The 12,321-nt window shown below is 40.8% G+C and overlaps 2 protein-coding genes across 3 annotated transcripts; one reads left to right on the top strand and one right to left on the bottom strand.

The window, feature by feature from the left end:
• Positions 1-304: 304 nt before the first annotated feature.
• On the bottom strand, positions 305-2,566 carry mgme1 (mitochondrial genome maintenance exonuclease 1). Of its 2 annotated transcripts, XM_052079650.1 has the most exons (5): positions 1,856-2,566; positions 1,569-1,797; positions 1,176-1,308; positions 981-1,111; positions 305-774 (listed from the first exon to the last, which is right to left on the bottom strand). In XM_052079650.1, the coding sequence occupies exons 1-5, from the start codon at positions 2,364-2,366 to the stop codon at positions 741-743; spliced, it is 1,038 nt and encodes a 345-aa protein (XP_051935610.1). In that variant the 5' UTR covers positions 2,367-2,566; the 3' UTR covers positions 305-740. The 2 variants fall into 2 exon arrangements, with proteins under 2 accessions (XP_051935610.1, XP_051935611.1); XM_052079651.1 differs by having other exon boundaries at positions 305-1,111.
• A 308-nt stretch (positions 2,567-2,874) lies between these two features.
• On the top strand, positions 2,875-9,459 carry snx5 (sorting nexin 5). The gene is made up of 13 exons (XM_052079642.1): positions 2,875-3,024; positions 3,517-3,621; positions 3,703-3,813; positions 3,904-4,025; positions 4,119-4,242; positions 4,530-4,625; positions 4,718-4,823; positions 5,496-5,571; positions 6,038-6,077; positions 6,191-6,277; positions 7,106-7,265; positions 7,648-7,733; positions 8,404-9,459. Exons 1-13 carry the CDS (start codon positions 2,989-2,991, stop codon positions 8,452-8,454), a joined length of 1,200 nt encoding a protein of 399 aa, XP_051935602.1. The 5' UTR covers positions 2,875-2,988; the 3' UTR covers positions 8,455-9,459.
• The last annotated feature ends 2,862 nt before the right edge of the window (positions 9,460-12,321 follow it).

The following is a 12,321-nucleotide window of genomic DNA, read 5'->3' as shown; positions in this document are numbered from 1 at the left end:
GGACATTCCGACATGAAAAGGATGCCACGCAACCATTTTTAACTATGTACAATTGGGGCACACCTCTTCACTGGGATGAAGCACAGCAGCAGCTAAAAAACAAAACAAAACAAAACTGTGATGATTTACTCTAGCAATTACAATAAAACAATTTCAGGTGTAAGTTAGCAAGAAGCAGTACCGTACACAATCCTTTTGAAAAGAGAATGTTCCATCTTAAGACAACACGGAACAACAGAGAGCTGCTGTTGTTCACGTTTTTCAATTGAATATTTATTTTGAAATTGCAGAGAAGTCCATTCAGTTTTGGGAGACAGAAAAACTTTATTGATCTTTACAGGGCAATTATTCAACATAATTCGAATCAATTCTACAAAATAGTAAAAACCGACATCAATTCACACATAAGGCGCACTGGTGATTTTTGATGATGCCTTGTGGTCCGAAAAATACAGAACTATAAATTACTCAAAGGTGTGAACGTGAATATTAAGAGTTGTTTGTCCATATGCGTCTGCATCCTGTGCTTGACTGTCGACCAGTTCAGGGTGTGCCCCAACTTTTACACAAAATCAGCTTGGATGGGTTCCAGCTCACCCATGACCCAAATGCGTACAAGCAACTATAGAAAGATGATTGTTTATTAATGTAGAGAACACAGGTAGAATTAACTAAATGTTTCTTTGTAATGGAGGGTGAGGAGTTCGCCCAACCTTCTCACAGCTTGGAGGCATCTAGGACTATTGTGTTTGTTGAGCAGACTCTTTGTTGGATCTGAAAATAAAATCAACAATCATGAGTATAATATTGAGTAACAGTACTAATGTTTCTGAAGCCCATGACAGTCATCAGTTCCAAACCACTTCTGTGCCTTTTCACACCTCTTGAAAACATTTTGCAACGCCTAAAGTAGTAACACTCATATGAAAACAAAGGCAAATTTGCTAGAAAATGTTGATGAAATGACAACTTGCGTTCACCTCTGTTCTCGAAACTCTTCCAAGCGAATCAGCCACTTTTCCCAATATTCCGACATTAGCTCACGGTTCAGTTGGTGAACGTGGGCGGGTGAGCCATCCTTGTAGGCAACGACAATAAGCCCATTCTCCACCTGCAAAACCGAAGGGTGGGTGATGAGCATTGGTCTGATTACACACAATCACTTAATAGAGTACCTGGTATTTGTATCTGCCATCACTGTTCAAAGCTCCAGCGTAGGCCGCTACCTGAATGGGGTTGTCATATGTGTTGCTCAGGAACGGCTTAGGTTTTTCAGAGGTCTTCCAGTCAATAACACACAGAACACCTCTGAAAAATCAATCGGAAAACACAGATTGGTGCTGTATTCTTGCTTTGCCGCACAAACTGGTTCATAATGTCCTGTTATTAACTTTGAAATGTCATTTTGTTGGGCCCTTACCAAACTGAGCAGCACCCAGCAGGCTTTATATCAATTTCTCAGCAAACAAAAGCACAATTTGGACTTTCATGAAGAGCGGCATGGTGGTTTGCACATATGTGTGCAGTTTGCACATATTTGAGTCATTTATGTTGAGCATTGTACTTGCCTGTAGTGGGCCACACAATCCACGATGCCCAAATAATCGAGAGTGTCGTGCTGCACACTGCTCTCTATTGCTCTTGCTGCGTTCACATCTTCCAGAACGTAAGTGATGCTCTTCATGTATCCCATCACATCAGATGATTGTGGTTCATGTTGTTCGTCTTGCCTTGTTGCGCCTGACATAATAACTTCTTCCAGGGCTGAATGGAAAAGTTTCCCTTGCCTAAACAAGTCTGATGAAGATCAAATGCAATTAAATGAAGCATATTAAATAAATGCTGCAAAACCTACTTTGGGTGTATTCTTTGAAGCCTTCCTCCCCCAGTTCTGCAACCATCCTTCTCTTCCATCTCTCCAGATAGAAGAGCTGCTCTGCTGAAAGCGTCGCCTGAAGAATCCTGGTAACACTCGGTATGGACGACCGACCTTGGCCCCTGTTTAACACGATTCGCACTGGAGGTCCTGACTCAGGCTCCCGTGTTTCCTCGCAACGTAAAAAAGGATGAATGACTTTTGGACGCCTCCTTTGTTGTCGTGACTGCGTATGAGCTTTGACAACTGGTCCAAACATGTGCTCATCCTCATCTTGAATGGTATCAGGCGTTTGAGAACTGGTCCTCGAAGAGATGACAGATTTTACAAGGGACGAGTAGCGCTCACTGTCTACTGAGTTGTACGGACTCGCCCCCCTGCGGGAGGTAGAACGATGACATGCGACACCAAATCCAAAAGTTAGGGAGGTATACTGGAGCATCCTTACAGAAATACTTCCGGTGAATGGCAAACGTTTTAAGATGAACATTTTTTACCGTACAACGTTATCATAAGACAACTTGTTTGTTGCTTACTACGCATTCCTGCTTGAAAAATGCTTTAAATACAGGCTTAATACTTCCGATGAACTACCACAATTTAGCCCAGCATGTTCCGTGTTGCTATAACTTCCGCGTATTCCACGCAACATGGCCTTCGCTGGAGGCTGCACAAGTGGAATACCTGGGTATTGAAGTCCGGGGTGTGAGCAAAACTGCGCAATTCACAAAGTGAAAACTACATTACCCACAAAGCGCACCGAAACGTTATAATGCGTCCTTGCGCGCTGCTAGAACCGATCGTGTCTCGTTACAACTTTGAAGTCCTCTTCCACCACTTTGCGGCAACAAAACCACATAAACGTTAACAATAATGGGTGAAAGAAGAGGCTAATTCGCATCTGCACACACAGAAATGACTGTGAGATAGTTGAAACTGGGGTGAATATCTGGTCGATTTTGAAAGTACACAGTCGATAGTACCTTTCGTGCGGAGAAGAAAAAAAATTGACAGCTCATCAAACCGCTAGCTCCTCACTTAAACACAGACATAGCGCTTCCTTTCTTCACTGCCTCCGACTCATCTGCTCTTCAACCGACTTCGGTCCAATTATGACAGCTACTTTAGACGACAGGGACAAGGAAAAGGTAAGACCAAACAAGCATAGGGCGTGCATTCTTCCAAACGTTATTGCGAAATCATTAGGAGCGCTAAAATAAGTTCGACGATCAACCAAGAGTGTTTAGCTAGGTTACTGTTGCCATCTTTTATTCGGCTCCATTTAACATTGGTCTCTAGCTATCGGCTAATTATTGACTTGTTGACAAAATGGACTTAACGTGACTGACGTTTAAGTGCCTATTGTGCGGATACAAATGACAGCTTCATTGTCATTTAGTGATGTACATGATCAAAGGCTATTTTCTATTTTTTTCTTCTATTAACCTATCAAAGGCTGTCAGCACCCAACCTCAAACCTTGGGTGAAAGAATTAAAATGTATTATGTATTATTATCATAGTGGTGCCTCTACAATTTCTTATAAGGCGGACAATAATAATCTTAATGTTTACTGAGACATAGTCTGTGACGGCACGAGAAGACAAAAGTGTTTCACATTGCACTATTCTTTCTCCTTAGATGCGCTCTGTGTCTGTTGACTTAAATCATGATGCATCTCTACTTATCGACATTCCCGATGCACTCTGTGAAAGAGACAAAGTCAAGTTTACAGTCCACACAAAGGTAAAACTTAATTTGAGGAAACCTTTGTAATGGTGAGCGAGTTTCCATGAATCACTGACCCAGTATTTCATTATTTCCTAGACTACAATTACTGCTTTCCAGAAGCCAGAAATCTCTGTTCCCCGGCAGCATGAAGATTTCATCTGGTTACATGACACTCTGGTGGAGACGGAGGACTATGCTGGTCTAATAGTAATACACCACTCCCTGCCCATATACTAATTTTGCTGGAATTAGATTCCTCTAAAATACTATCTTTCTACTCGTGTTTATTGTTCCTAGATTCCCCCCGCACCTCCAAAGCCTGACTTTGAAAGCCCAAGAGAAAAGATGCACAAATTGGGAGAAGGTGAAGCCACCATGACCAAGGAAGAGTACACTAAAATGAAGCAGGAACTGGAAGCGTGAGTGTCAAATGAATTAAATATGAGTTAAACAGCCAGTGGCCGGTGAAATGGGTTTGCTTTGCAACTTTGTTTTTGTTTTATTATTTTCAGTGAGTACCTGGCTGTGTTCAAGAAAACAGTCCAAGTACATGAAGTTTTTCTGCAGAGACTCTCTTCTCATCCCGTTCTAAGCAAAGACAGAAACTTTCAGATTTTCCTAGAGTATGACCAGGATGTGAGTTCTGCATATTGCTGACTTCCTTTCCTTAGTTTGTCCGTTGGAAAGAGGGGAAGTTTTTTTTTTTTTAAACAGCGCAGTTGTGACACTTGGCTTCCATTCTGCTGTGATCAGCAGTTACAGTATCTTTGAAGTCATTTTCTGTCAGTGGTGGGTTCACAGAATGACATCTTATATATAAATGACTGTAATATGTTGGTTTAGATGTTGTCACTTGTTTTGTTGTGTACACCAGTCCACTCTAAAGATTCAGTGCATTTACAGTTTGCATTTTGACATTTTAGCTCAGTGTCAGAAGAAAAAATGCCAAGGAGATGTTTGGAGGATTCTTCAAGAACATGGTGAAGTCAGCTGATGAGGTCCTTATTTCAGGAATAAAGGTATTGCCTTTGTGTAATTGTCCTGAATCAATGGAAGCTTTCTCATCAGAATCCCCTTACCACCTTTTGCCTCGCTGTTATTTCACCCACAGGAAGTTGATGACTTTTTTGAGCAGGAGAAGACGTTCCTTCTAGACTATTACAGCAAGATTAAAGATTCCACTGCCAAAGCAGAGAAGATGACCCGCACACACAAAAGTATTTGATGTGAACTTGAGCAGGGCCTGCGCAGTATGCATGGCTCACACTATCACATTATTAGGGATCCACAGATAGCCACATCTGTCTCAGAGGCTACATGGTTGATTCTGCCATCACATAGCTATGTAATCTTAAAATTGAGACATGCAAGTCAAAGTACACATGGACCTGTACAGTGAAACTACCAATGGCGAGTTAAATCGGTGTTTCATTCGATCGCCCTGCCGTCACTTGAATAACTGACAATTCTAGAGATTGACATTAATAAAAAAGTACTTCTTCATAACAATCAAGAGTAAGCCATGCTGCAATCATCTATCACTTCAGTTGTCCAACCCCAGTTTTAGTACTAAAATGTCTTGTGATACAGGCTTCATTTAACTGAAGTGTACCGGTATCTCAAGACTGCTGGAAAAACATGTATTTGGACTTAAAAACAACTTCAATAATGGCCAGTGTTATTTTTGAGTGAAACATGTGATACAAGACGTAATGAAAATACTGTATCAAGTATCAGTAATTGTATTGTCAAAGACTCAAATCTAAGTAAAGGTACTTATGCTTGGAATGGAAAATGGTATCTGTGCATCTACTAAGAGTCCTTTTTATTTTTTTTAATAGTGTTGTGGGTCTGGTATTTATTGTTTTTGCTTCTTTCTGTGGTTTCAGATATCGCTGATGATTATATTCAGATCTCAGCCACACTGAATGGACTTTCTGCTGAAGATACAACAGCAAATAGGAAGTGAGTGTTGCATTTAATTGTTGAAAGAATAAATACCACATTTTTCTAAGTATCATTCTCTCTGGAGTATTAGTCGCGCCAGTCCAACAATCATGAAGAAGAAAATGGAAATGTGCTGCTGAGTCCAAAAAATACAGTAAATGATTTCATGTTGGAGTCGCTGCTGGTGTAATGGTGCACTCATCTGACTTGTGTGCAGGCTGCATGGGAACGGTTCCCACTTAGTTACGGTGTGGATGTAAACGTGAATGTTTGCTTGACTCTATATGTGCCCTTCGAATGACTGGTGACCAGTTCAGGGCGTAGTCTGCCTTCTGCCACAAAGCAGCTGTGATATGCTCCAACACTCACCCGCGACTGTTCAGGCGAAGCAGTGTTGAGAAATGGCTAGATGGATTTCATGTTGGTGCCTGTGAACTAAACATGTACGTTTCATGTTTATAGTGTTTATTTTATTTCCCTTCAGGCATATGGAGAAGCTCTCAGATCTCTTTGAGAAGCTCAGAGTGAGTATCCGTCATCACAAGTGGATGTATTTGGGAATGTTTGTTCAATTTTAAATGATATTTTAATTTAATTAAGGTGTTTGTAATTCTTTTTTTCCTTTGTTCCCCCACAGAAAGTGGAGGGAAGAGTAGCATCTGATCAGGAGCTCAAGCTCACAGAGTTGCTAAGATATTACATGCGAGATATCCAGGCGGCCAAGGTGAGTGAGTCCCACCAACTACAGGTTGAAGTGAGTCGAGTAGAAAAAAATTGCAGCCAAGTAAAAGTCCTGTTTTGACTATATGACTTCATTGATATTATGCCGAATGGAGGTAGTTATACAGTAGTAGTAGTGTCCCAGAACCTTTTTTTCTTGGGAGAGGTATGGGGAGATTTGCTGTCGGGGATAACGCCTGTCACCCGTTGCCAGCGAGGGTGGGTGTCAGTCACCAAACAGCCACCAGAGACGGGTTAAACTGCAGAGGTGTCTGTATTTATGGCACTCGTTCCCTATGCTCCTTAAGCATCAACTCAAAAATGCTTGTCCTTGCTATCAATTAGCACAAACACTTCCAAGTTTCTCTCTCAGCCAGCCCGCCCCTCCCTCACGCATGCGCACTCCACCTACAAGTGGCTGATGAATATTCAGTAATAGGGGAGACTGTCACTTTTATTCCGCCACTGTGACTCATTCGCTCAGATGTGTTGAGACTCGGTAAATATATTGGCAGCTTGAAATTCATCAGTAACAATGAATAAATAAATCGTGTCACATTAAAAGCCGCAGGGTTCAAAGTATGGAAAAAATGTCCATCTTTTGTCCAGAAAGTATGCGACTCGATTATGCCTTCAATACGGCATTACTGTAGGTTATCAAAGGACTATGGATTATTCTGACTCATGATAGTCATCTACACAGGAACAGAACAAACGATGAGCCCATGTAATGATTTTGGGGGGGCTAAAAGTTGAACACGTAATGCATCAGAGATTCGTAATGTGTCATATTTTCTTCCTCTCATTCATCCATGGCTTTCACATCTTTTAGGACCTTCTCTACAGACGAGCTCGTGCATTAGTCGACTATGAAAACTCCAACAAGGCTTTGGATAAGGCTCGACTGAAAAGTAAAGACATTCCTCAGGCTGAGGAACACCAGCAGCAGTGCCTACAGAAATTTGACAAGCTCTCAGAGTCCGGGAAGAAAGGTTTGTTTGAGCGTCCATGTGGAATCAATTAAAACAATTACGGTAGATTTGCTGAAAGCCTGTTTTTATGAACAATTCACACAAAAATACAATTCATTACATACATGTGTAGACCTTGAACCTCTAAGCTAAATAAGGTAACAAAAATATTCTATATGACAAACAGCTAGCAACAACAACATTATTATTAGGCATCACAGTATATGAAATCAGTTCTTCTAGGTTGACAGAACTGTGCATTATCTCAAAAGATCCGGATAATTCATAGAATCATTTAGTGTTTGATTCGGTTGTTTTAGGTGACTTGAATGTTGTAGCCAGTAAATGTACACAGATTTTGATGTATGTTATATCTCAAAGGGCACATTTGTGTTTCTCCCAGAACTCACCAGTTTCAAGGGCAGGCGAGTTGTGGCATTTAGAAAGAATCTTGTAGAGATGGCCGAACTGGAGATTAAACATGCCAAGGTAAGTAATATGAGATGGTAAGAGTTCATCTTCCTTTGGAACTTTTGTCAGTTTTATTGCCTTCAAATGTTTGTAAGTAGTTTTGGGGATAATACAAGAAGTTTTGGGGATAAAGACGGGAAAATTAAAGTGTTTTAATCCAATTCATTCTAACTCCCAACAAAATTCTTGACATATGAAGTGATTATTAAAATAATGGTTACCGGAATTTGCAGCCCAACATGCATGGGAAGATTTCTAATTGGCCAAAGTTGCAGATGTGAATGTGAACGATAATGTGTGTAAATGTGTCCTGCAAATGGCTGGCAAACAGTCCAGGGTGCACCACACCTCTTGCCTAAAGTCAGGCTCCAGCTCACTCGCACCCCAAATGAGCGGCTTGTAACCGACTAGCAAAGGCAAGTGAAAGGTAGACTTACAGTATTAGTATTTCTTTTGTCACCAGGTTCAATAACCGCTGTCCCCCGTCTACATTCTCCTTTTTGTCACTTTTTATAGTGGAGACATTGGTGTGGTTCAATTTGATTTCAAGACAAGAATACGTTTCTAGAGGATATGCAGCATTTTTCTCGTTGAATAATTTTGTGTCTATTGGCTATTTCACCCAGTGTCAAGAGTGTATTTCCATCCTACATAAAGGACTAACAGCCATTTTTCGCATCTTCCACAGAACAACGTGGCACTATTGCAGGGTTGCATTGAGCTGCTCAAGAACAACTGACAGCATTCCAAGTATTCTTGACCTCCTGCTGTCAAGTGACCAGTCACAGCCAATGAAGCCCTGATGTCTCTTACGTCGCGCACAGACAAGAATTTAAGCTGCATCTTTGCTTCCACTCACCAATCTGGTGCCTCTTTACCAACACCTTTGTTAGCACAGCATTCTTATCTTTCCTCGGTCCACACCGCATACTCACCAAGATGTATGGAAGTCTAACCCATAATTATTGAGTCTGTTGTTAAGATCTATCTTTTGTTTGGTCTTTCTCGTAACATTTCATTTTCGTAACTATTCACACAATAGAAACCACAACTTTTTTTTGTGTGTACTTCTCCGCGTTAGACTTCTTAAATTATCTCCCTAGTGAGTTGAGTTTGACACCCATTGCAGACTCTATACATGAGATTGTACTTTACAATACAAGAAGAAATATTGGCTATTCCCATTGATACTCTCTTGCCTTTTTTTGCGTTAATGTCTGGTTTCAAACATCACAGCAGACCCACATGATTCTCCAGCACCAAAAGCCAAAAAGCATCGTTTTTTCCTTTTTCTTTTTTTTTTGCTTAATTACATTTGCATCATACTGCAGTTACTAAAGATGCCCATACAATTTGAGAATATTCGCATGAATTTTTCCGTGCAAAGACAAATTACGTATGTAAGCAAACTTGAATTGTGGACTCACGGTTTACATTATAGTTTTGTTTGCACAAGCCACTCATACTACCTCTACTACAGGTATTATTCCATCACGTGTTCATACCGCCAACTGACTGTCCTTTCCAATCTAATTGATAGGTATCAAAACAATGAAGAAAATTACGGGCAAGGTTGACAAAAGTTTTGCAATCATCGCCAAGCACAGTGGTGTGATTAATGCATTATAGTTTTCTAAAAGAATGTATTTCTGATTCCAGCAGTGTGATTTCCTTTTTATTTTTCTGACTCAATATTAGCATTTTATACATTTGTACCAATACTGAATAAATCCTACTTTCCCAAGATTGGTCCAATGTCAAATTCTGTAAACAAATAACGTTGAAATTAACTGCATTGCATTACCAATCATACCTTAGTTAAGATTTGCATTTATTTAACTAAAGTAGTTAATCGCCTTGCATTTGGTGATGCACCTGCCATTTGGAATACTTTTTTGTAAGATGAACCATTAACTGAACCCTTAAATTATCCTTTCAAATGTGTGAAACATAAATCTATTGAATGCAACTGCTGCAGTCATAGTGACCTGAAGGTTTCTAGAGTTTCTGATTGGCTGAAACAGCAGATGTTGTGCCAATGGAATTTTGACAACTCATCATTGCAAACATAAGTTTGGCAACCACGATTAGAACAAACAGATAGCTTCGCAGTATGGTCCAAAGACCAGGACCTGTCGTGTGTTTTCTCCTGTAACCGGATAATCATGTTGATGTCTTGTGTTTTCTCCTGTAACCGGATAATCATGTTGATATACAGTATTTGCAAGTTCAAAGAGGACGAACAGAAAGTTAAGTTTTTAATTGCCTGTAAAAAGTATTTTGGGGCTTCTGGAGTGGCTGCTCAACCAAGTGTGAAATCACATGGCAAAGTAATCCTTGAATGTACAGCCTATTTCTGAAAATGTCTGTGAGCAAGCATCTCTTCTGCCTTTGATTTACAGCGAGACTCGACAGAGTCACCATTCTCACACGATGGCCGGACTACATGGAAACGCAATTATGTCAAAGATGAAGAGCTTAGCAGATCTGCACACTAATTGACAAGTGCAATCCAACTAACTGCTCCCCCCCACAAGTAAATACAAATTTGAGCGCTGTGCAGTTGGCACTCATGGTAATGAAAGCTGCACTCGCATGCTGACGCATCCCGCACTAGCGGGAGGCTCATTGGTCAAACCACTCCAAAAAGGCAGCGTTCAACAAGCCTCGAAAACGGGTGGGTCACAGATTCGGTATTACAATAGCTGTGGGGGATGCATATTTCGCTTTAAAATTGCAGTCTTGTCCTACATTTGTACATTTGTGTCTAAAATCAATACTTGAACTTTCCCTTGGTCAGTGTGCCCTGCCCAGCCTATCATTTGCCCTCCAACACTTGACAAAACCACTTTTTGAATGATTGTCATGTTAACAAGGCAAATGTTTACTCTCATTGCGTAATATTTATACTTCTACATTATGACATTCCAATAGCAGATTGATTAAAGGCCAACCTACATGAGAAACTAAACATGACTAGCGCGATCTTAAAACAAAATTCAAAACTCGAGTATTTGAAGGACGCAGGTTGTGAATTTACACTGAACAAAATACAACGTCAACACTTTTGTTTATGCTACTATTTGGCATGAACGGAGCTCACAAATCTAAGACTTTTTCAAAGTACAGAAAACCCCAATTTCTCTCAAACATTATTCACAAAATTGTCTTACAATGCTGATTTTGACAGCATTGTTGCGCAAGAGTGCCTCAGGGTATCCACACAAAAAGGCCTCTCTAAAATGTGCAGTTCTAATCTCCTGGGGCATCTAGAAAGGTCAGAAAACCGGTCCGTATCAGGTGTGACCACCATTTGCCTCACCGCTGCAACACATTCCCTTTGCTGAGAGATGACCAGGTTGTTGGTTTGGTGAATCTGTGGAATGGTGCTCCACTGCTATTCAATGGCTGTGTGAAGATGCTGAATACTTGCAGGAACTGAAACATGCTCTCCAAAACGCCAATCCCGAATATGCTCATGTGAAAGAAAAATAAGAGAAATGCATTAGTGTATGTATAAACTGTGTTTGAGCTTTGTACACTTCATGAAAGTGGGAGCAAAAACAATTAATCATGCACTTATCATGACACAATTGATTTTTTTTTTGATTTTTTTTTTCCAAGATGGCGCCCGAGTAGGCAGACTTCGGCACGTGCTCTACAAGAGCCTTGCTTTTTTGTTCTTTTTTGTTGTTTTTGTCTTTTCTTTTGTCACATGTTTGTAGTTTCATCGTGTGGACCTGATATGGACTGTTTTCAGCGTTTTTTTGGCCACGACATTCGTCAAAGGAGAAGTATCTGTGCTTGGTGGTAGCGCCTTCTCGGCAGCAAGCCTGTACCAGCACAGATTTTGAATGGGAGGAATGTCATTGCCATTTGACTGACTGTCATTGCTGGACAGCTCTGGGGCGCTTGTGTTTTTTGCGCCTGTAATGGGCAGCATTTTTCACAACCTCGTTTTGTTCAGCGGAGATGTCGGCGTTGGTGCGGCTGGATGGATGGCTGCTGAAGTTGAGGATGAGGAGAGAGGAGCGTTGGCGCAGAGCGCCGATGCGTATTTGGAACCGAGAGTCGCCGCTTGGAATTGAAATGGATTTCCATGGGACAGGAGAAGTGAACCAATCTCTTTTTTTAATCAATGGATGCGACAGCTTCCTGTTGACTTTGAAACTTAGCTTGTAGCCGACGTGTGCACATTTGGAGCATGACGTCTCTGATCCACTGGTTAAAGGACACTTTCATTATCACCTCTTCATTCTCAAACTGCTTCAAACAACAAGGCGTGTGACGGAAAAGTGGTTAGGACTGCACGGCTGTCCGTGTTTTATGTTATGTGTTGTGTTTATTTATTTTACTTTGTGTGAACTGTTTTGTTAAGCGCTTTGTTACAGCTGCCGCTGTTGTGAAAGCGCTATATAAATCAGCATGTATTGTATTGTATTTATATTTGTAGACAGTAGCAAAGCAGGGATCTCCTACGGGTACCTTTGAAGCTACCAGATCAGATCTCCAAAGTGTTTAAATGACGTGCTGATGTATCATTAATTCTCTGGATTCTGCCTCTTTAATGACAGTTTTACACAAAGACGACATTGTATTCTGTGTT

This window comes from Hippocampus zosterae, chromosome 11 (genome assembly GCF_025434085.1).
Source record: "Hippocampus zosterae strain Florida chromosome 11, ASM2543408v3, whole genome shotgun sequence".
Lineage (NCBI taxonomy): Eukaryota > Metazoa > Chordata > Actinopteri > Syngnathiformes > Syngnathidae > Hippocampus > Hippocampus zosterae.
Note: the sequence above shows the minus strand (reverse complement) of the source record. Positions and strands in the feature narration are given on the sequence as shown.